This window comes from Geotrypetes seraphini, chromosome 6 (assembly GCF_902459505.1).
Source record: "Geotrypetes seraphini chromosome 6, aGeoSer1.1, whole genome shotgun sequence".
Taxonomy (NCBI): Eukaryota; Metazoa; Chordata; class Amphibia; order Gymnophiona; family Dermophiidae; genus Geotrypetes; species Geotrypetes seraphini.
Window position 1 is genome coordinate 143,323,639 of NC_047089.1, and position 21,670 is coordinate 143,345,308.

Genomic DNA, 21,670 nt, shown 5'->3' on the forward strand with positions numbered 1-21,670 from the left:
TAGTTCAGTCCATGCCTTCAGGAAATGGCTCTGGCCCTCCCCTTTGCAGCTGTGCTAGATTCCTTAATGAATCTTCTGAGGCTAATGGGAAGCTCCCCTCTCCCCCACGCTGCTCTGAGGTCTAGTGTATTGGTTCTTAAGCCAGGAGAATTAAGCTTCCTTCAAAGGCTATATGGAGAATTCTACCCTGGGTGGTAAAGAGAGAGGAATCCCTTAGATGTGCTCTCCAGTCCTGCTTTTCCTTTCCTCTTCTTCTCTTCATTGGGGAATAGCCTAGGAGTTGGGGCTTTAGCTTCCCTTGCCCATGACCACTCCATAGAAGTGAGGGTGTCTTCCTCACAATATTTATATTAACTCTTGACTCAATCAAGATCAATCTCTTTGCACTAAGATGAGCAATGGAATGGCCAAACTTTCAACCCCTCACAGGCAAACCCTAACCAAGGTACCGAAACAATAGCCATAAAGAACGGGCAGGGCCTTTGCCAGTCTAGAGGGACTAAAGGAAAGCAAATTAGCAGGTAAGACTTACCGTATATACTTGAATATAAGTTGATCCGAATATAAGTCGATACACCTCTTTTCCCCCAAAAAAGGAGGAAAAATGGTTGACTCAAATATAAGTCGGGCGGCTTAATATTCAAGTGCCCTGCCCTGTCAGGAGCTTCAGCTGGAGCATAAACAAGGTATTTGCAGCCAGTGTAAATAATTGATTTGCTTTCAGAAATTTTAGTTTGGCATTCAGATCTCCTATAAATTGAATATCCTGCAACTTAATATTTTATCACAAAATTAAAAAGCAGGATAGTCACTTAGAGAGAACAGGAGCTTTTTCTATAAAAAAAGAAAATTTTAAAGAATGTATTTGGTAGAAATCCATTCCTTAGTTCATTGTATAGTAAAAGTGTGCTTGCATGCAGTGTGTTCTCAGGGGGCTTGATAGGTACACACATTCCACAGTCCCTCCCTGCCATGCTCTGCACCCAGCCCTCTTCCCCCTCCCCCACTGTCAAGCAATTCACCTAGCTCCCTTCCTGCCAGACACTGCACCCAGCACCCTTCCCTCTCTCCCGATAGGCATTGCACCAGCCCCCTTCCTTCCTTCTCCCCCCTCCCCTGTCAGACTCTGCACCCAGCACCCTTCCTTCCTTCCCCCGTCATACACTGCACCCTCCCTACCAGGCTCTGCCCCCGGCTCCCTCCCTGCCCTAGCCTCATACGGTACCTCATCTTGCTGATCTGTGGTGGAGGTGCAGCGAGCAGGAGCGAACTTTCCAAGTTCCTGCCCTGCTGCTAATTGACTGCCACGAGTTCCTTTGGCCCCTGAGCGACATGAGCAGGAGCGTGATTTGGCGCTGCTGCTCGGTACTGAGAGGCATCCTTACTGGCTCCCACAAATTCTCGTGAGATTCGCAGGAACCAGTAAGGATGCCTCTCAATACCGAGCAGCAGCACCAAATTGCGCTCCTGCTCGTGTCACTCACGGACCGAAGGAACTCGTAGCAGCTGGTCAGCAGCAGGGCAGGAACTTAGAAAGTTCGCTCCTGCCCGCTGCACCTCCACTGCGGATCGGCAAGATGAGGTACCGTATGAGGCTAGGGCAGGGAGAGAGGTGGGGGCAGAACCTGGTGGCAGTCTTAAAAAATTCTGGGAGGGGGCAGTAATTTCTCTTTCCACAGCACCCTTCTAGATGGGCAGTATCAAAGCAGTGACCATCACAGGTGAAATCCCTGCAAGCCTGCCTCCAAGACCTGAGCCCCGAAAGTGGAATCACTTTACAAATAACATGAGGAGAAACCAAGAAATGTTTGGCCCAGGAAGAGGCCTAAGTCCTAGTAGAATGAGCCCTCACCAATTGAGGGGCCTTCTTGCCTCATAACAAGCATGCTGATGTCACCGTCTCCTTAATTCAATGAGCAATAGTAGCCTTGGAAGCTGCCTCTCCTTTCTGTGGCCCTCCAATCAAGACAAACAGGCAATCTGTATCGAAATTCACAGGTCACAGACAAGTAGCATCAAAGAATTCTCCGCACATCCAGACAATGCAACCACTTCTGTTATTTTGGCTCCGAACGATCACCCAGGACCGTAAGGGAAATGGACCTATTTACATGGAAAACCATCTTCAAGGTAAGAAACAAATGCATTTCTTCCTGAACAGTGCAAAATACAGACAGCAGATGTAAATTCTCAAAATTGACACAATTCAATTACTAAATTCAAAATAAAATCATTCCCCCTACCTTTGTTGTCTCCCTCCCTCCATGCTGTGCCTCCCTCTGGTGGGTGTCGCAACGTCAGAGGGAATGCTTCTGGATGAGGCAGGGGATGCCTTCAAAGTACAACTGGATAACGGCTCAAAGGGAGCTGCCACCAAGACGCCGCTACCCGTAGCTTTGTGCACACTGGCATTGAGGAGGAGGGAGCCGGCCAGAAGATAACACCGGGGTCACCGCACCTTGGGCTGCATAAAAATGCAAGGCGGGCCAGATTCAGCCCAAGGGTCTTGAATTTGACACCTGCAGTTTAGATTAATATGGAAGCTTTTGAGAAGCTTTTATGTGTATGCAGGTGATTTTCTGTTGATTGCATCCAGATTGAACATGTACCAACTGTGCTTTGTGTGAGAATATTATTTTATTTTTATTGATTTTTACAAATGATTCAAGCACACAAAAAAACATTGCTGTAAGGAAATACAGGTAGTTCCCGGGTTAAGAATGGGTTCCGTTTCTTAAACCGTTCTTAAGTTGAATTTGTATGTAACTCTGATCCTAGTATTCTTTCCACCTTCTCCTACATTCTCCTAGTATTCTTTCCACGTCCTTGAGGCCCCTCCTACATTCCTTTCCATCCATCCCACTGTTCCCTCTCCTCCACCACATCCAACGTTACTCCCTCTCATCTCTTTCTTCCCCATGCATCTCTACCTCACTCGTCTCCCACCACCATGTCCAATAATTTTCCCTCCCTATGCCCAATAATTCTCTTTTTTCTTCATCTCCCCATGTGCACCATCTCTCTTTCCCTCTCACTCAGACATCCAATTCCCTCCTCCACTTCAGCATTTTGTTCCCTTATGCTCCCCTCCATTCCTTCATTCTGTGTCCCACTTTTATGCCCCCTCCCTCCTTCCGTCGATTGTCCGAAGTCTGTGCTCCCTCTCTCCCAAGGCCCAACACGCCCCTCTCCCTCCCTCTCTCCCCTCCTCCATTCTGTGCCCCAAGTGCCTCTCTCCAGCGGGTGTTTACCTTCTTCTGGCTAGCTCCCTCTTCCTGCCTACTGAGTCATTTCTCTGCACAAAGCTTGGGCAGCGGCGCCTGTATGCGTCCCGCAACTGAGCCGGAAGCCTTCTGTCTGACGACGGAGGAAGATCCTCCCACAGATGGAAGGCTTCCAGCTGAGGAAGCTCCTCTCAGAGATGGAAGACTTCTGGCTCAGTCGTGGGACACACGTAGGAGCCGCTACCCATGGATTTGTGCAGAGAAACAACTGTGGCTGGAAGGAGGAGAGAGCCAGCCAGAAGGTAAATACCCGTCGGAGGGAGGCACTGTACTTGGGGCACAGAATGGAGGGAGGGAGGGAGGGAGGGAGAGAGGTGCATTGGGACTCGGGAAAGAGGGGGCATGTTGGGACATTGAAGGTAGAACAGGACCTCTGTTCATAAGTACAAATCTGACATAAGTCGGATGTTCGTAAAACAAGGACTGCCTGTACCACTGGAGCCCTAATATTAAAAGATTATATAATAAAAGAATCCAGAAAAAAAGTTCACTACTAAATCGACAGAAGAATTTTACAAAGGTGCTTATAGTGGAGATCAAAAGAGGACATTTCGCAAGAAAATAGGCAGTGTTAGCTAAAGCAGTCCTCTTAACATTTTTTTAGAATACCAAAGGACCCCTAGTTGGCTAGGATATAGATTTCTAAACATGTAGCAGAAACAGAAGTTGAGAATTGTGATGGCTAGAGGAAAATATATTTATTCTCTCAATAAACTATAACACATCTGTAAGGAGATCACAAAATGTCATCCCCATCTGTATTAAATTGGATCTTACAAGAAGAAACTTTCCTTTTCCTCTGTTTTTCACAATATGTCAAGGTTCTTCCTTATTTTACAATTTGTAAACAAAGCATCTGAACAAAAGAGTACTGATAAGAGAGACTTGCCTGCAGAAAGGTGTTCTCTGGGCAGAGTATAGGGAGAGATAAGAGAGGAGAGATACTAAGGAGCTGCAGAGTGAATACACTTATAGGTCAATAAGAGAAATTTGAACTGTATGTGGAAATGGACAGGAGCCAATGAAGCGACTTGAGGAGAGAGGTAACAAGAGCATAGCTACACTGGAAGAATGCGAGGCATGAAACAACATTCTGAACAGATTGAAGGGAAGAGAGATGGTTTAGCAGAAGACCTGGGAGAAGCAAGTTGCAGTATTCCAGGCGAGAGGTGATGAGAGCATAGATGAGGGTCTTGGCAGTGTGCTCAGAAAGGAAAGACTGGATTTTAGCGATGACATAGAGAAAGAAATGGCAGGTTTTGGCAGTCTATTGGATATGAAAAGAGATGAGTCAATGATGACCCTGAGGTTGGGAGCTGACGAGACATTATCCACTGAAATAGAGAATGGAGGAAGGGGAGTGGTAGATTTAAGAGGAAAGATGAGGAGTTCAGTTTGGCCGTGTTTAATTTTAGATGGTGGTACCAATGTCAGATAGGCAGGCTGAAACTTGAGCCTGAATTACTGTAGAAATTTCAGGTGTAGAGGTAGATTTGTGAGTCATCAGCATAGAGGTGATAACTGGAAGCAAGGGAAGAAGTAAGTGTAGATGGAGAAAAGAAAAGGTCCCAGGACAGAGTCCTGAGGTACACTGACCGATAGCAGAATGGTGGCAGAGGAGGATCCACCAGAGCTTACACTAAAAATACGATAGGAAGAAAACCATGGATAATGGAGCCCTGAAACAGTGTATCAATGAGTAGGCAGTGATCTACAGTGTCAAAACGCTGCAGATAGATCAGAGAGGATGAAGGTGGAGTAGAGGCCTTTGGATGGCTAGGAGAAGGTCATTGGAGACTCTGGTAAGGGTAGATTACATAGATTGAAGGGTTGAAAGCCCGATTGAAGCGGGTCGAGGATAGCTCGAGACAAATCAAAATTGAGACAGCGGTAGTGAACAGCATGTTAAAGTAGCTTCAAAACTTAATGAGCTATCTAAAGCGACTTCCAATACTTTGTAGGTTTTCTCAATGTTGAAGCTGGTTCCAGTTATAAGAATAATAGTAGATGGGATTAGGTGTTTGTGTCACCCAAACCATAATACATAAGACAGTAGTTTGTTATTTAGTATTTAGTTTGAGATAGTATCTCCCCACTCATTCTTGCATTTTAGTTAGCATTCTGGACAATATTGTAGTCAAGCTTTCTTGGTTTCAGACATGCAGAGATTAGTAGAAAGCCATCATCAGTGAATGAGAAGAGCTATTCCCCTGGTCTGAGGCTTAATGAGTTCAACGTGGTCATGAAGATGTTCTATAATAGTGGTGAGATGGGAGATACTTGTGATATTCCACATGGTGGATACCAGTAGTCAGAGAAGCACCATCTTTAACATTGAGATTCCTATTTCAGCTAGTTTATTTAGCAGCAGTGTGGTTGACTATGTCAAATGCTGCTGAGATATCAAACTGTCGTAGTAAAATTTGTTTACCTGTACTTAATACTGATCTAATTCTCAATGTCAGATCAATCAAGCATGTTTCTGTACTGTGTTTGTTTCTGGCAATCAAGCTTGTTTTGCCATGTTGGGAGGGTAATAGTAAATTCCATTTTAAAATATAATCTTTTGTTGGGTGGTGAGGTTTTATCCAAGGTAAGCCTTTAGCCTCTCTTCCTGAAACATTCCGTTTCCTTAGAGGAGTTTAGTTTATTCACCCTGCTTTCCGTCCCTCTGTTCCACCTTGGGATCTCAATTTGGTGTGAGTCTTGGTGGCAGCTCCCTTTGAGCCATTATCCAGTTGTACTTTGAAGGATCCCCTGCCTCATCCAGAAGCATTCCCTCTGACGTTGCGACACCCGCCAGAGGGAGGCACAGCATGGAGGGAGGGAGACAACAAAGGTAGGGGGAATTATTTTATTTTGAATTTAGTAATTGAATTGTGTCAATTTTGAGAATTTACATCTGCTGTCTGTATTTTGCACTGTTCAGGAAGAAATGCATTTGTTTCTTTTTCTCTGGGGTTGTACTGCATGCAGAGCCTTGAATCTTAGGGTTTTGTTTGTATATATTAGTACTTTTAGTTTTTGGTCCCGTATTTGCATAGGGGTTATCTGTGTTCTGGTAGGAATGAATGTTGAGAAGCATACAGCGTGCTTTGTGTCGTTTAATTTTGTGGTTAACCATTATGTGTTAATAAGATTATATTGTGTGTGTATATATGAAAAATGAATGTAAAAAATGGTGTTACAATTAGTACTATTATGGAAGCGGGGTCTGGAGTGGAGATTGGGTGGGGTCTGGCCCATGACTTAGCCTGTGTTTTGGATTTCGGCTCCTTAATGTGATTCAGTTTGACACCCCTGATCTAAACTGAGGAAGTTTCTCTATGTAGGCTTATGCAACCCATCTGGGAAGGCTTGGTATCCTGCTTGTACTCTGAGAAATCTAGATCCAATCTTAGACATTACTTCCTAGTTTTGCCAGCTGAGAAACCTTAGGCTTCAGAAAATTAAATTGGAATTTCAAAGTAAAAAAAAATCCTTTACCTTGCTAGTGTTTCATACATTGCAACTGCAACTTCTTTGTATGCATGAAAGTCATATGGTACTACTTGAAGATTTGGACACAGCTGTTTCGCTTGACCAAAACACATACCATTTTTTATGCCAGCTTTTCTGCAAGAAAAAAGTAAAAAATAAAGCTATGCAAATTATGAAGCTCCCCCTTAAAGTCACTTTTATTATATGAAATTTTATCCAGACAATGTCATAAAGGACATGAGAAGAATAATATTTTCAAGAACCCAAGCCAGCTTTCAAATTAGTAGTTAACAGTTTCTCAGAAAATTTAAATGAAAATTGTTTGTTTAGGTTTTTTTTAAAATTTCAATTAACATGTTAGCAAACACTAAAGAAAATATACAAAGGATAAAGAAAAATATATAAATCACATCAATTGTTTCTAGTCCACATCAAGAGAGAACTTTGCTAGAAAACCAGATGACTCGTTCTTCCAGTACCAATCAAGAACAGGCTTGGAAAAATAATTTTTAAATCTTTAAACAGCTAACACTTCTAAACAAACAGAATTATCAATTATTTATTTTTATCTAATACAGTGGTTCCCAAACCTGTCCTGGAGGACCCCTAGGCCAGTCGGGTTTTCGGGATAGCCCTAATGAATATGCATGGAGTGGATTTGCATGCCTGGCACCTCCAGTATATGCAGATCTCTCTCATGCATATTCATTAGGGCTATCCTGAAAACCCGACTGGCCTGGGGGTCCTCCAGGACAGGTTTGGGAACCACTGATCTAATATAAATTCTCCAAATTCAAGGGATCTAAAAAAATATAGGAATTGCCTCACAGACATTTACAAGGGAATTTTTAAAAAATGGCTCCAATGGCCACCATTTTTTTTTTTTTTTTTTTAAAGACCCACCGCTTAAGTTGAGTAGGTCTAGAGACATCAGGAAAAAGAGATTAGGCTCTTACCTTGATGATATATTTTTCAGTAGATAGTAATGGAATGCTGAACCAAGGTTCTTCCATCCACTCCTGCAAGTCCATTGCAAGAGATACTGATCACTGCTTTCAGCACCTCCTCCTTCTCCCTGCTGCTTCCGGTCACTTCGTTTCAAAGCCGACAACAGTCCTACAGAAGAGAACAGGAGGAGAACGGGAAGACCCCCTCAACAACATAATAGAACACAAAGCTCACAGACATGCCAATGAGAGGAAAGGTACAAACTTAACAATTCTTTATGAAAAATAAGCCATAATAAACCGTGTAACCCAGGAAAAACCCCCAAGAACTATATACATTCAATATACAATTTCTTCAAATTTATGACAGCTGGCAGAAAGTTCAGAGATGCAGTCTTCAGGCAGCAGACGGTCTAGGCAGACGCACTGACAGTGATGGGTCAGCATATCATCCCTATCTACTGGAAAAGGTATTACCAAGGTAAGAACCTAATCTTTTTTTCCAGTGCAATAGGGATTGTGTGCTGAACCAAGGGACATATCTAAGCAATCTCTGAAACCCCGGGTCAGAAAGATAAGCTTGCCCGCAACTGCCGCCAAATTGCTGCTTGACAAATCTCGTCTGGCGCAATGATTTTGGACTCAGCCCAAGAGGCAACCCCTCTAGTTGAATGCACTCAAAGAGTGAATGGATGCTGCTTTCTGCAGACAATGTAGAAGATGAAATAGCTGACCTAATCCATCCTGAAATGATAGCTTTGGAAACTGGCCTCCCCTTCTTCGCTGGATTCATCAGAATAAAGAGATGGTCTGAGAGATGAAAAGCATTCGTGACTTCCAAGTATCGTAAGATAGCCCTTTGGACATCCAGTACCCTCAAAACTATCCTTCTTTCTGGACCCAAAGGGCTGGAAAGCCGGAAGCCTAACCTCCTGGTTGATAAGGAATGCTGAAGCCACCTTTGGCAAGAAAGAGGGGATGGTCTGCAAGGAAACTCCTGCATCTGTGATAGGGAGGCGGCCTACAATTCTGAGACACGTCAAGCAAAAGTAATGGCCATCAGAACAACCATCTTGATAGTCAGGTCCATGTGTGGCATCCTGTAAGGGCTCAAACGGGGGCCGCGAGAGCCCCTCCAGCACAGTGTTAAAGTTCCAGGAAGGAAAGGACTGGCGAACTGGAGGACTAAGCCTCAGGGCACTCAAAAAATCTAATATCTGGGTGCGAAGAAAGGAAAACCTTGTAACCTTGGCTTTGAAACAGGAAACTCCAGCAACTTGAACATTTAGGGAAGAAACCTCCAGTCCTAAGTCCAAGTCTTCTTGAAGAAAAGACATCACTGCCAACACTGAAGCCATGGAAGGGTCCAGCTTCTCTTTGTGTCACCAACATTAGAAGGAATTCCATGCCTTGGCATATGCAGCAAACATGGCAGGCTTCTTGGCCCTCAGAAACGTACACAATACCAAATCTGGATAGCCCTTCTGGCTCAAGGCCAAGCACTCAAGAGCCATGTTGCAAGATCAAAGCACTTTGGATCTTGCAGCATGAATGCACCCCAAGAGAGAAGTCCCCTGAGCATCTGAAGTCTCAGAGGGGGGGCCGTCTAAAGACACATCAGGTCCATGTACCACGGGCGCTGGGGTCAGTCTGGAGCTACCAGGACTACATGCCCTGGGGGGCCTGGCTACTCTTCTCAGGACTCTGCCTATCATGTATCATGGAGGGAACACAGAGGAGCTCGCCTGCTGGCTAAGGCTGTACCAGAATGTCAATCCCTGCACTTCCTGGCTTGTATCTGCGACTGAAGAAGCGGACTGCTTTCTTGTTCTTCACCATCACCATGAGGTTGAATGCAGGTCTGCCCCAGTGGTTGACAACGGTCTGAAAATGCCTGAGGTGGTTAGATTAAAAAGCAAGGCTTTTTAAGAAAGTTTGAGAACTTAGAATTCAAATCAGGAAAAATCTAAGAGGGCCACCGCCAGGATTTCTCACTGAAAATATAGCTGCAATTCCAACAGAGGACAAACAAAACCAGCAATTTTGGGATTTTGGGGGGTGGGGGAACAAGACTACAACAAATTACAGCCACAAAAACAACAAATTCAGAACCTCCTCTGAACTGCCAATTGGGCTGTGACAGCCCTACTCACAGACCAGATGCTGGAAATAAGTGCTCAAGCCTGCCTCAGCTCCTCTAAGGGGAGCTGGAAACCAGATAGGATCTCTGTCACCAAGAAAGCTGCCTCTTCTGAATCTTCGGATGCCAGTTGGGTCACTGCCGGACTGAGTATCAACCCCCGAGATCAGGATCCACACGCTACAAGCAGAGGGGAAGAAAATTCAGCAGACACCATGTGCCCTCTGAAGAAATGCAATTGGTGTCCATACAGCTTGTGCTAGCACACCTGATCAAGTCAAGGAGTGATCAGCAGTAGGGGAAAACCCCGAGCTCCACAGTTCAAGCAGGCTGGCTAGGAGGTCCTTGCAGGATCTACCTGTCAGCTGCAGATCAAAGTCTGCTCCTCTCACGCAGGCTAGGCAATCACTGTAGCTTTACTGGAACACGAAGTCCCACGTACAAACCACAAAAAACTTGAAAAAAAAAAGAACACAGAGCAGATCAAAGTTGCTCCTGCAGGCTCGCTTGCAGAAGAAATAACTGAATGGGGGCAGAAGAGAGCAGGAAGAAGGAAGAGGTGCTGAAAGCAGTGATCAGCATCTCCTGCAACAGAATCATGGGAGTGGATGGAAGACCCTTGTTTACAGTCAGTTTATTTGATATACCGCAATTCTTAACAATTGTAGTCAAATCAAGGGGGTTTAACAAAGTTAAAAACAATGGGTACAAGATTTAAAAAAAAAAAAAAAAAAACAACCAGGCAGGGGAAAGCACAATTACTTACCATAACATGTGTTATCCAACGACAGCAGGCAGATATTCTCACTGATGGGTGACGTCACCAATGGAGCCCCAGTACAGACCATTTTAAGAACTTGGAAAATTCTCAGCTGCCCGCACCGTGCATGCGTGAGTGCCTTCCCGCCCGACGCAGGCACATAGTCCCTCAGTTAAGTTAAGCCAGCTAAGAAGCCAACCCGGGGAGGTGGGAGGGTTGTGAGAATATCTGCCTGCTGTCCCTGGATAACACCTGTTACGGTCCATTCGTGAGGTTGGAGGATTCTTCTGAGGTTGTCCGCTAGGGAATTCTTCTCACCTTGAATGTAGACAGCTTTCAGGAACAGATTGCCCAAGACCAAGACCAAATCTTTTGAGCCTCCTGACACAACAGGAGAGAACCCGTGCCTCCCTGCTTGTTGATGTAGTACATTGCTACTTGATTGTCCATGCAAAGGAAGAGGACTTGAGGTCAGAGATGTTGAAAAGCCTTGAGAGCATAAAACATCGCCCTGAGTTCCAGGAAATTGATGTGGAATTTCTTCTCTCTGGCAGTCAAAAGACCCTGAGCCTGCAGATCGTCCATATGCGCCCCCCCAGGCATAAGGGGATGCGTCAGTGGTGATGATCTTGTGATGAGGTGGCAAGTGAAAAAGAAGATCTCTGGAAAGATTGGATGAGGTCATCCACCAACAAAGGGACTGCTGAAGAGATGATGTAACTGATATGTGCTTTGAGAGACGATCCGTCGCTTGAGACCACTGGGACGCTAGAGTCCACTGAGGAGTTCACACATGAAGTCTTACCAGGGGTGTGGCATGGACCGTGGAGGCCATGCGTCCCAGAAGAACCATCGTATGTCTGGCCGAGATGGTCTGAAGAGGAAGCAATTGCTGACAGAGATGAATGAGAGTCTGAAGTCGATCTGGTAGAAGAAACGCACTCTTAAGAGTGGTGTCCAGAATTGCCCCAATGAATTGAAGACGCTGCGTCGGAATGAGATGTGATTTGGGGAAGTTGACATCGAATCCCAGAAGCTGAAGAAAGGAGATGGTTTGAGATGTTGCTTGAACCACCCTCTGAGATGAAACAACCTTGATCAACCAGTCGTCAAGGTAAGGAAAGACCTGGAGACCATGTAAACGCACAGAGGCAGCAACCACAATCAGGCATTTCGTGAATACTCTGGGAGAAGATGCCAGACCAAAAGGAAGAACCTTGTACTGGTAATGATATTGATTTATCTGAAACTGAAGGTACTTCCGAGAGGCCAGATGCATGGGAATATGTGTGTTGGCTTCTTTGAGGTCTAGAGACCATAGCCAATCGTTGAGATTGAGATGAGGATACAGAAGAGCCAATGACAACATCTTGAATTTTTTTCTGACCAAGAAGTTGTTTAGAGCTCTGAGATCCAAGATGAGTCTGAGTCCCCCCGTCTTCTTGGGGACTAAGAAGTAACTGGAGTAAAAACCTCTTCCCTGTTGATTGAGAGGAACTGCTTCAATGGCATTTAGCAGAAGAAGAAATTGCACCTCCTGGAGAAGAAGGGAGAACTGTGCAGGGTCCAAAACAGACTCTTTTGGAGGACATTCTGGAAGAAGAGTCTGGAAATGAAGAGTGTAACCCTGACGAATGATGGTGAGGACCCAATGATCGGTGGTAATGAGTTCCCATCGATTAATGAACAACTGAAGATGACCCCCGATGGGCTGGAGTAATGGAGGAGAAATGCTGAGATTTGCTATGCTCCGAAGAAACAGGTCAAAAGGGCTGCTGAGGTTTAGGTTGAGCAGCCGGTTGCTTCTGTTGTTGTTGGCGAGGCTGCTGCTGTTGAGGCTGCCTTGTCTGCGAGGTTGAGACTGAGGTGGTTGCAAAGGCCTAGCAGCAAACCTACGCTGATAAGTAGACTGTGGCCTGTAAGGACGAGCAGGGGGATTTTAATCAAATTATCCCACCTGGTTTCATGAGCTGACAACTTTTGGGTCGTGGCATCTAAAGACTCACCAAACAGTTCATCGCCCAAACAAGGAGCATTGGCCAGACGATCTTGATGATTAACATTCAGCTCAGACACTCAAAGCCAAGCCAAGCGTCGCATAGCTATAGACATGGCGGTAGCACGAGATGTAAGCTCAAAGGTATCATAAATAGAGTGAACCAAAAACTTCCTCAATTGCAACAAGGAAACAACATACTGCTGCAAAAGAGGAACTTTGCACTCAGGCAAGTATTTCTGTAGAGCAGCCACTGCAGTGTTTGAGGTAAAAAGAAAAATGGAAAGCATAATTTCCAGACCGATTGGCAAGCGTGGAATTTTGAAATAAACGCTTACCAAAACGGTCCATTGTTTTACCCTTCCTGCCAGGAGGGACAGAAGCGTAAACACTGGCAGCTGCAGATTTTTTAAGCGTAGACTCCACAAGAAGTGACTCATGAGGAAGTTGAGGCTTATCAAAACCAGGAAGAGCCATCACTCTGTAGAGGGAGTCCAGTTTACGAGGAGCTCCAGGAACAGTTAGAGGGGTTTCCAGATTCTTATAATAAGTCTCCCTGATAATATCATGAAGAGGGAGCTTAAGAAACTCCTTAGGAGGCTGCTCAAAATCTAATGCATCCAAAATGCTTTAGATTTTTTAGAATACGACTCCAGAGGAATGGAAAGTGCCTCTGACATTTCCCTTAAAAACTTGGAGAAAGAGGTCTGTTCAGGCTTCGAAGCTCTCTAGAAGAAACATCACCATCAGAAGAAGCCTCATCTTCTGTCAGGATAGGTTCCTCAGAGTCCTCCCAGAGATCCGAGTCCTTCGTCGGATGAAGTCGGGAGGTGGATGTCGAGAACTCGACATGCTTGAGCTTCCTCAATGATTTGCTCGACATCATCTCAGGAGATGTACAAGAAGAATGATGTCGAGCTGAATCCGACATCGCACCCGAAGGTAATACTGCCGGCACGGAAGAAATTTTTCAAGATGGTGTTAGGGGGCAGTAAAAACAGGCTCAACAAAAGTCGATGCTGGGACAGACGGCTCAGACATGGTCGGTGCCGCCAAGGTCGATGCCAAAACCATCTGCTCAGAATGAACCGGCACCAGAGAGCTGGTGTCACTAGCACTGGAAGCAAAATTTGCAATTGCTCTCATAACTGGAATTTAAGCACGGTGGCAATTGTGTCCTTGAGAGACTGCACCGGTACCGCTTGCCTTTTTGCTGGTACCTTCGGTGCCGCTCTGCGCTCCGGAGATGAGGAGGCCGATGACAAGGCACTCACCTCTTATCGGAGCCGAGCATTTTTTAGGATGCCTCGAGGTCGGCAGGACTTGGCTCACTGCAGTAGTGACCTAAGGACCTGTAAGGGTAGGGGAAGGCTTCTTTGCTGGCTTACTCACGGACTGCAACACTGAAAGGAAATCCTGCGATGTCGAATGATGTGAAGTCGACTTCGGCAGGGACTCCGACACCAGGACTGATGCCGAATTACCTTCCATAGCGGACCCGAACAGCAACTTTTGTTGAATTTGGCGGTTTCTGAGGGTTCTCTTCTGAAGAGAAGAACGAGTACAGGATTCAGCCCTGTGGTCTGGACCTAGATACTGGAGACACCAACGATGCGGGTCCGTGGATGAAATAGAGCGAGCACACCGTTTGCACTTCTTAAAACTCATTGACAGTAGGGACATGGAGGGAAAAATAGCCTCAGCGAAATCGAAGGCTTGGAACAGGCCCTGCAGGGCTGAGATCGCGAAAGTGAAAAAGTAAAAAAAAATTTATTTTTTTAGTTTAAAAGAACAAATTATGAAGAAAAAAGAATAAAATAAAGCTGCATGAGCAGGAAAACAGCAAAAAATCAACGCACACGATTGAAAAGCAACTGACTAGCTCCGCCGAAACTAGAAAACTGAAGGACCACACACCTACGTCGGGCGGGAAAGCACTCGCGCATGCACAGTGTGGGCAGCCGAGAACTTTCCAAGTTCTTAAAGTGGTCCGTACTGGGGCTCCATGGTGACGTCACCCATCAGTGAAAATATATGCCTGCTTGTCCTGGGATAAACACTGATATTGTAAACAAACTGGGACAAAAGGATAATCAGGGAAGGGATGAGTTACAATATTTATAAGAGACAGGGGAAATTAATAAAACAAAGGAAAAACACAAGAGGTTAAGAGGATAAAGTTGTTTCTGTTTTGTTTATTCTGGGATAGGAAGTGTCTGTAGGGATTCACAGTCAAAAGCCTTTCTGAAATAATAAGCCTTGAACTGTGAGGAAGACTTTAAGAGAGTTTTCCGATCTCAGATAAAGTGGCAACGAGTTACATGGGCTTGGGGCCATCATTGAGAAACTTGACTCGCAGTTAGTATCCAGGAACATTTGCCGAAATGATGGTACAGTTAAATACCGAGAAGAGGAACGAAGATTCCTTGTTGGCATGTAAGGAATCAGATGACTGTACAGAAACAAAGAAGGCCAGATGATCGAATTTGAAATGTAAGAACATTATATTTGAAAGGAATCCTACATGCTATTGGAAGCATATGTTCAATTTTAAATAGTGGAGTTATATGGGAGCGGATGGAAGACCCTTGGTTCAGCATACCATCCCCATTGCACTGGAAATAAATTTACCATAAAACAACAAATCTTTTTTTGGCAAACAGGCTTTCAAAACCAACATTTTTGAGCTTCTGTTTGAAAAGATACCAGCAAGGTTGCTCTTTTTGAAATAACATCTTGAAATGACTCTAAAAATTTTGACAAATCCAAGCTATCTGGCAAGTTAGTGTCACAAGCTACTTCTTGACCAAGCACCTTAGATCCTTGAGGAACATAATACAGTATACAGTGGTACCTTGGATTACGAGCATAATCCGTTCCAGAAGCATGCTCGTAATCCAAAATGCTCGTATATCAAAGCAAGTTTCCCCATAGGAAGTAAGGGAAACTTGCTTTGATATGTTCCCACTCCCCACCTTCTCCCCCCGAGGCCAGCAGCGCTGCTCCCCCCCCCCCCCACGAGAACCGGCATTGCTCCCCCCGAAGGCCCCCCCCACGAACCGGCACCCTCCCCCCCCCGCGATCCGGCACCCCCCCCCCGCCATCGGGCACCCCCCTCCCCGCCACCACCGGTAACCTCCCCGCCGCGACCTGGGATCCCCCAACCCTCTTCTTACTTCCAGTGTAGTCTCCGCATCGGCACCGACACCAGCATGTCCTGTGCGTTGGTGCCGGTGCCCGAAAATCTGCTTCCTGTGCCGGGCCTTGAGCATGCGCACATGCTCAAGGCCCGGCACAGGAAGCAAATGCTGGTGTCGGTGCCGATGCGGAGACTACACTGGAAATAAGAAGAGGGTTCGGATGGGTTGGGGGATCTCAGGTTGCAGCGGGGGGGGTGCCCGATGGTGGCGAGGGGGTGCCGGATTGTGGGGGGGAAGGTGCCGGTTCGCAGGGGGGTCGCTCGTACAGCGAGGCAAGCTCGGTTTGCGAGGCACCAAGTTTGCGAATGTTTTGCTCGTCTTGCAAAACACTCGCAAACCGGTGCACTCGTAAACCGAAGTACCACTGTATATACTATTAGCATTAATCAAATTAACTGAAAACTGTAGGACATCTTTTAAATACATTCAGTAAAGTTCTAGAGGAGCTAGGAAATGAGTAACAGGAAAATGTAATAAATGCAAATTACTTGCTCTAGAAACATTTTCCAGATTCTCCATGTGAAGATGAATAGCTAATTTGTCCTTACTAGCTGCAGCAATAGCAGCCTGACAGGTGAAAACTTGAGACTCCACCTTCAATTCAGTTTTTGAGATCCTAATATCCAGTTCAGCAAACTTAGCTGGTTTTTTTTCAGTAAATTTAGCTAAATTGATCAAATTATTTTGAAGCATTCTTTCCATTCGAGAAACAGCCAATATTATAACATTGAATGAAAACTCATGTGTTTTAGATATCAAGTTTCAAGTGTTGGTTTCTTTTAAGGAAGGCAAAGCTAAAGTAACAGCTGTTGGTATCTTGACATGGTCAATTAAATTATTCCTATGACTAGAGATAATAAATGTGGGAGAGAAGCTAGCTAGGGGATTGCTAGGCCCCATGGGCAGTTTATGCCCTATTGCAAGTGTATTACTTATCTTTGTGGGGGATGGGTTCTATCCCTTGATGAAAGAGAAACATTCAAAGGAGAAACAGTAGAAACAACCAATACCATCAGCTGTACATGCTGATCTATAGTCCTATAATTGTTCCCGAGGTTTCAGCTTTGCTCTTTACTGCTTTGCGTTTCCCCACGGAGACGAGTGGCAAGCTCCTGTCTCTAGCATCTTGTGCACCGAAGCAGCTCCAAAGGGGTAGAATCTGTGGCAAGGATGCTGAGAAAGCAAAGTTGCATACCTGTAGCAAGTGTTCTCTAAGAACAGCAGGCGTTTATTCTCACATGTGGGGTGACATCATCCACGAAACCCAGTACTGACACTGCCTGGAATTTCCTCAAAATAAGTTTGATTTTTTTATATTTTTTGAAATTGTGGAGTATTTTGAATTTTTCTATAAGAACCAATTCAATATATGTATATATAGTCACATGTGTCAAACACAAGGCCTGCGTACCAAATCCAGCCCGCCTGGCTGTTTTGTGTGGCCTGCGATGAATGTGCGCCTGACATTACACTGTAGTGAAACCCTCTCCAGTGTGTAGGCCAAAGGACTCAGGCACTGCACACTGCAAATAAAATCAATATAAAATGCTTATCCTTCCGGCTTCTTGATGTAGCTTAGTGAAACAGACTGTGTTGGAGCCGTGAACTGACCTTTTCAGATAAGTGGTCTACTGTTAAACAACTTATTTTTAAAACAGCCATAACATTTACCACTCCAGTAGATGCACGAATCCTTGCTCCATGCAATGTGTTATGATTAAAATTCAAGCACCTTTTCAGCGACGTTGTACCTCTGCTGTGGTGCCTTGCTGAAGAGCTTATGAGCACATTTAAATATTTAAAAGCCTTTAAATGTTATATGATGATATCATTTGAGAAACGTGCCTTGTATTGATGAGAGAGGGGTCTTTTGTGTTTTGTTCTATTTTGAAAGATGGATGTATGGCAGAAGGTGAAGGGGAGAAAAACAGCAAATGGATAAGGTGACCCTGGACTGGGAAAAGTTGGTTTGAAAAACAAAATCACCAGACAACAAAGGTAGGGGAAATGATTTTATTTCTAATTTAGTGATTAGATTGTGTCAGTGCTATAGAAATAATTAATAGTAGTATTACCGTGTTTCCCCAAAAATAAGACACTGTCTTATATTATTTTGGGGCTCCAAAAATGCACTAAGTCTTATTTTCGGGGAAACTGCCCAAACACAAACCCACAGCATCTTTCTATCTCCCCTGCCATGCAGCTGAACCCCCACCGACCCTTACATCTCTTCCTCCCCACGCCGACCACGAGAATGACATATCATTACCTACTTCCAAAAGACAGCGTCACGGCAGCAATCTAAATGGCCATTTAGTAGCTGATGATCAATTTGGGTTTTTATGGGGCTGCAAGATGTTTGATAATATTCGTTGAATTTGTCATATAATATGGCAGGCTATTGGCGGGCATGATTCGACTCTTATCCTGGGTATCGATGCCGAGAAGGCATTTGATAGGGTCTATTGGCCCTATTTGTTCCAAGTACTAGAAAAGATGGGGATATCTGGAACTTTATTGCACTGGCTTCGATTGTTATATATGTCCCCTCTGGCCTTGATTAATATTAATGGAGGATATACTGATTGTTTAACTTTGGGGAGGGGGACCCGTCAAGGTTGTGTTCTGTCGCCTGTACTTTTTGCACTAGCTATGGAGCCTCTTGCTCAATTGGTACGACAAGCTTTAAACATTACAGGTAGGCAGGAGACAAACATTGTGGTGGGCAGGAGACAAAAATCTTGCTGTTTGCAGATGATATTCTTTTTACAATACGAGATCCTTCCATATCGCTGAAAGCTGTAGTGGAAGCTATGACAGCTTATGGACAGATGTTAGGATTTCGGATAAATATGTCTAAGTCAGAAATTCTAGATCTTACTTTATCAGACTCAGATCGTACATGGATCTCTAGTAATTATTCTTTTAAATGGGCCCAACAAATACTACGATACTTGGGGATTAACTTAACTAAGCAAATAGATTTATTGTATATTGCTAAATTACACCCCCCCCCCCCTTATTGAAGGCGATTTGGCAGGATATGGAGAAGTGGAAACATCTTAATATCTCCTGGCTAGGTAGAGTTCAAACAATTAAGATGGTGGTGCTCCCCAAGCAATTGTACTTTTTTTCAGCTCTACCGATCCCCTTACCTAGTAACTTTTTTCTTCATTTGGAGCGGAAGATATTTGCTTATATTTGGCAACATAAGACTCCAAGGGTATCCCGTGTGATGATGGAAATTAGGGGGAAAGGCAGTGCCACATTTTCGATATTACTATCAAGCAGCCCAATTATGATATTTAACTAACTGGAAATGGGACAGGGAAAAAACATGGGTATGCATGGAACAGGAGATGCTGGGCATGACTTTCTATTATAGCTAAGACATCTAATCCTGTAATACGACATACCCTTGGTTTGTGGACTCAGATGCGTAGGCGATGTTGTGGAGACAAGATCTATTTTATGGGGACAGCTATCATATATATGAGGAGTGTGTGGCACAGTGGTTGGATCTACAGCCTCAGCACCCTGGGGTTGTGGGTTCAAACCCCGCGCTGCTCCTTGTGACCCTGGGCAAGTCACTTAATCCTCCATAGCCCCAGGTACGTTAGATAGATTGTGAGCCCACCGGGACAGAGAGGGAAAAATGCTTGAGTATCTGATTGTAAAAACCGCTTAGATAACCTTGATAGGCGGTATATAAAATCCTAATAAACTTAAACTTAAACTTAATATGCCTAATTTTGCTCCAGGTGAGGTTGATGTGGCCTTCCATCTGTGGGGAAAGAAAGGTCTCGAAACATTAGGCCAATTATTGGAAGATGGGAAAATTGTCCCCTTTGAAGTATTGAAAGAAGAATATGGCCTTGCACCAAATGATTTATTTTATTATAGACAAATTGACAGTTTTATTAGAAAAGTGGTTCTTCGGAATTAGGGAAGGCTATGATAAAAGAGAGTGGAAGAGGAAGTATCACTAGATTATATAATGCACAATTGGAGCATCTTCACCACCCTTTGAAATATAGACGTCATTGGGAAAAGATCATAGATAAATCTTATAAGAACATAAGAACATAAGAACATAAGAAGTTGCCTCCACTGGGTCAGACCGAGGTCCATCTCGCCCAGCGGTCCGCTCCCGCGGCGGCCCATCAGGTCTGCGACCTGTGAAGTGGTTTCTGACCACTTTTATAACCTACCTCAAGTTCTATCTGTACCCCTCTATCCCTTTATCCTCCAGGAACCTATCCAAACCCTTCTTGAACCCCTGTACAGAGTTTTGGCCTGATAAAGAATAGTTCAAAATGTTGCATTCTCTTTTATATGTTACTATAGCTAGTAATATGATAGAGAATGGATATAAGATGTTTTTTTGTTGGTACTATACACCAGTACAACTGCAAGCTATGTATGGGAATGGATCGGATAAATGTTGGCAGGATGTGCAAAAGTAGGTACTTTTGAACATATTTGGTGGGTTGTGATATATTAGACATCAAAGATAATTTGAAATTTTCAGTTTTTATTATGAAAAAGAAATATAATTAATTAACGTATTGTTTTGTATATGACTGTATAAGTCAGATGTTTTTAATTGCATCAAATTTTCAATAAAATAAAATAAAAATAAAATAAAATAAAAAAGGGACAGAAATCAAACCCGTCCCCACCCATCCCTGGTAGAATCAAACCTGTCCTCGTCCATCTCCGTTAGAAGTCAAACCAGTCCCCGCTAGAATTAAATCTGTCCCCGCCCTTCCCTATAAACTTCAGAGGTAGTTATTTCATTTAATTATGCTACTGAATTAAAGGCTCTGGTAGCGACCCATTTGCAAATAAGCAAAGACACTTTATTAATTTGGAAATATTAATTGGGAAGAATACATACTTTGTAAACGGGTTTCTACCAGAGCCTCTAATGCAGGGGTGTCAAACTCAATCACATAAGGGGCCGAAATCTAAAACATAGGCTAAGTTGCGGGCCAAATTTTTTATTAAGATACTTAGGAAGTCCTTTTATTAAGGTACTAGTCTTATAGCCCGTTACATTAACGGGTGCTAGAATATATGTGTGTGTGTCTGTCTATTTCTTTCTCTCTCTCTCCTTAGGCTGTTTCTGTATTTCTTTCTTTCTTTTTCCTCGGCTGTTCAGCACCACCCCTTGGCTTCTCCCCCTCCTTTTACCTCCCCTGTGTCCACAAGCACCCCTTCAGTGCTCCCCTTATCCATCAGCAGCCCTTCTCCCTTTGTTTTACCTCCCCCCTGGCCAGCAGCACCTCTTTCCTGCTCCCCCTGTCCAGCAGTAGGCCTCCCTTCCTTTTTCTTCCCCCCATGTCCATCAGCACCTCTTCCCCTGTCCAGCAGCACTTCTTTTCTGCTCCCTCTGATGGCAATTTATAACAGCCAATACGCTTCCCCTCCCCCTCCCCAGCTGGAAATCACCTTCAGAGGCGAAGGGGCGTATTTAGGTGTAGCCAAAGAAGAAGCCTGGAAGTGAACCGAGGGGGGAGGGGGTTGGAGTACAGGGGGGCGAGAGGGAATGAGCACCAAGCAGGAGATGGAGAAAAGAGTGGAAAAGAGAAATCTGTGATGTAAGGGAGGAAGAGGAAGGCAGTAGAGAGAGAAGGAAAAGATCTTTCCAAAGCAGATTGAGTGCAGAATCTGAAATAGGGTTGGAGGAATGTTATGGAACCAGCAAGGAAGTTGAAGGGGCTGGCACTGTGATGGAAAAGGAAAGGAAAAGGCCATTACGATTTCATGCATCAGGTCCGCAGTTTAAAAAGGCTTTAAAAACACATCTCTTTTTGAAGGATTTTGTGAGTGTCTAATATGTTTGGCAATCTGTGTGAGG

At 44.4% G+C, this 21,670-nt stretch overlaps 1 protein-coding gene across 5 annotated transcripts in view; it reads right to left on the bottom strand.

Moving 5' to 3' along the window:
• Positions 1 to 21,670, bottom strand: part of REV1 (REV1 DNA directed polymerase) — a 401,814-nt gene that overhangs the window by 175,737 nt on the left and 204,407 nt on the right. For 4 of the 5 annotated variants that reach the window (XM_033948190.1, XM_033948189.1, XM_033948188.1 and 1 more), the window contains one exon: positions 6,771 to 6,899. In XM_033948190.1, coding sequence (XP_033804081.1) covers positions 6,771 to 6,899 — 129 coding nt within the window. Of the gene's footprint in view, positions 1 to 6,770; positions 6,900 to 7,720; positions 7,881 to 21,670 lie in introns of all 5 variants that reach the window. The other variant, XM_033948193.1, reaches the window with a different exon arrangement.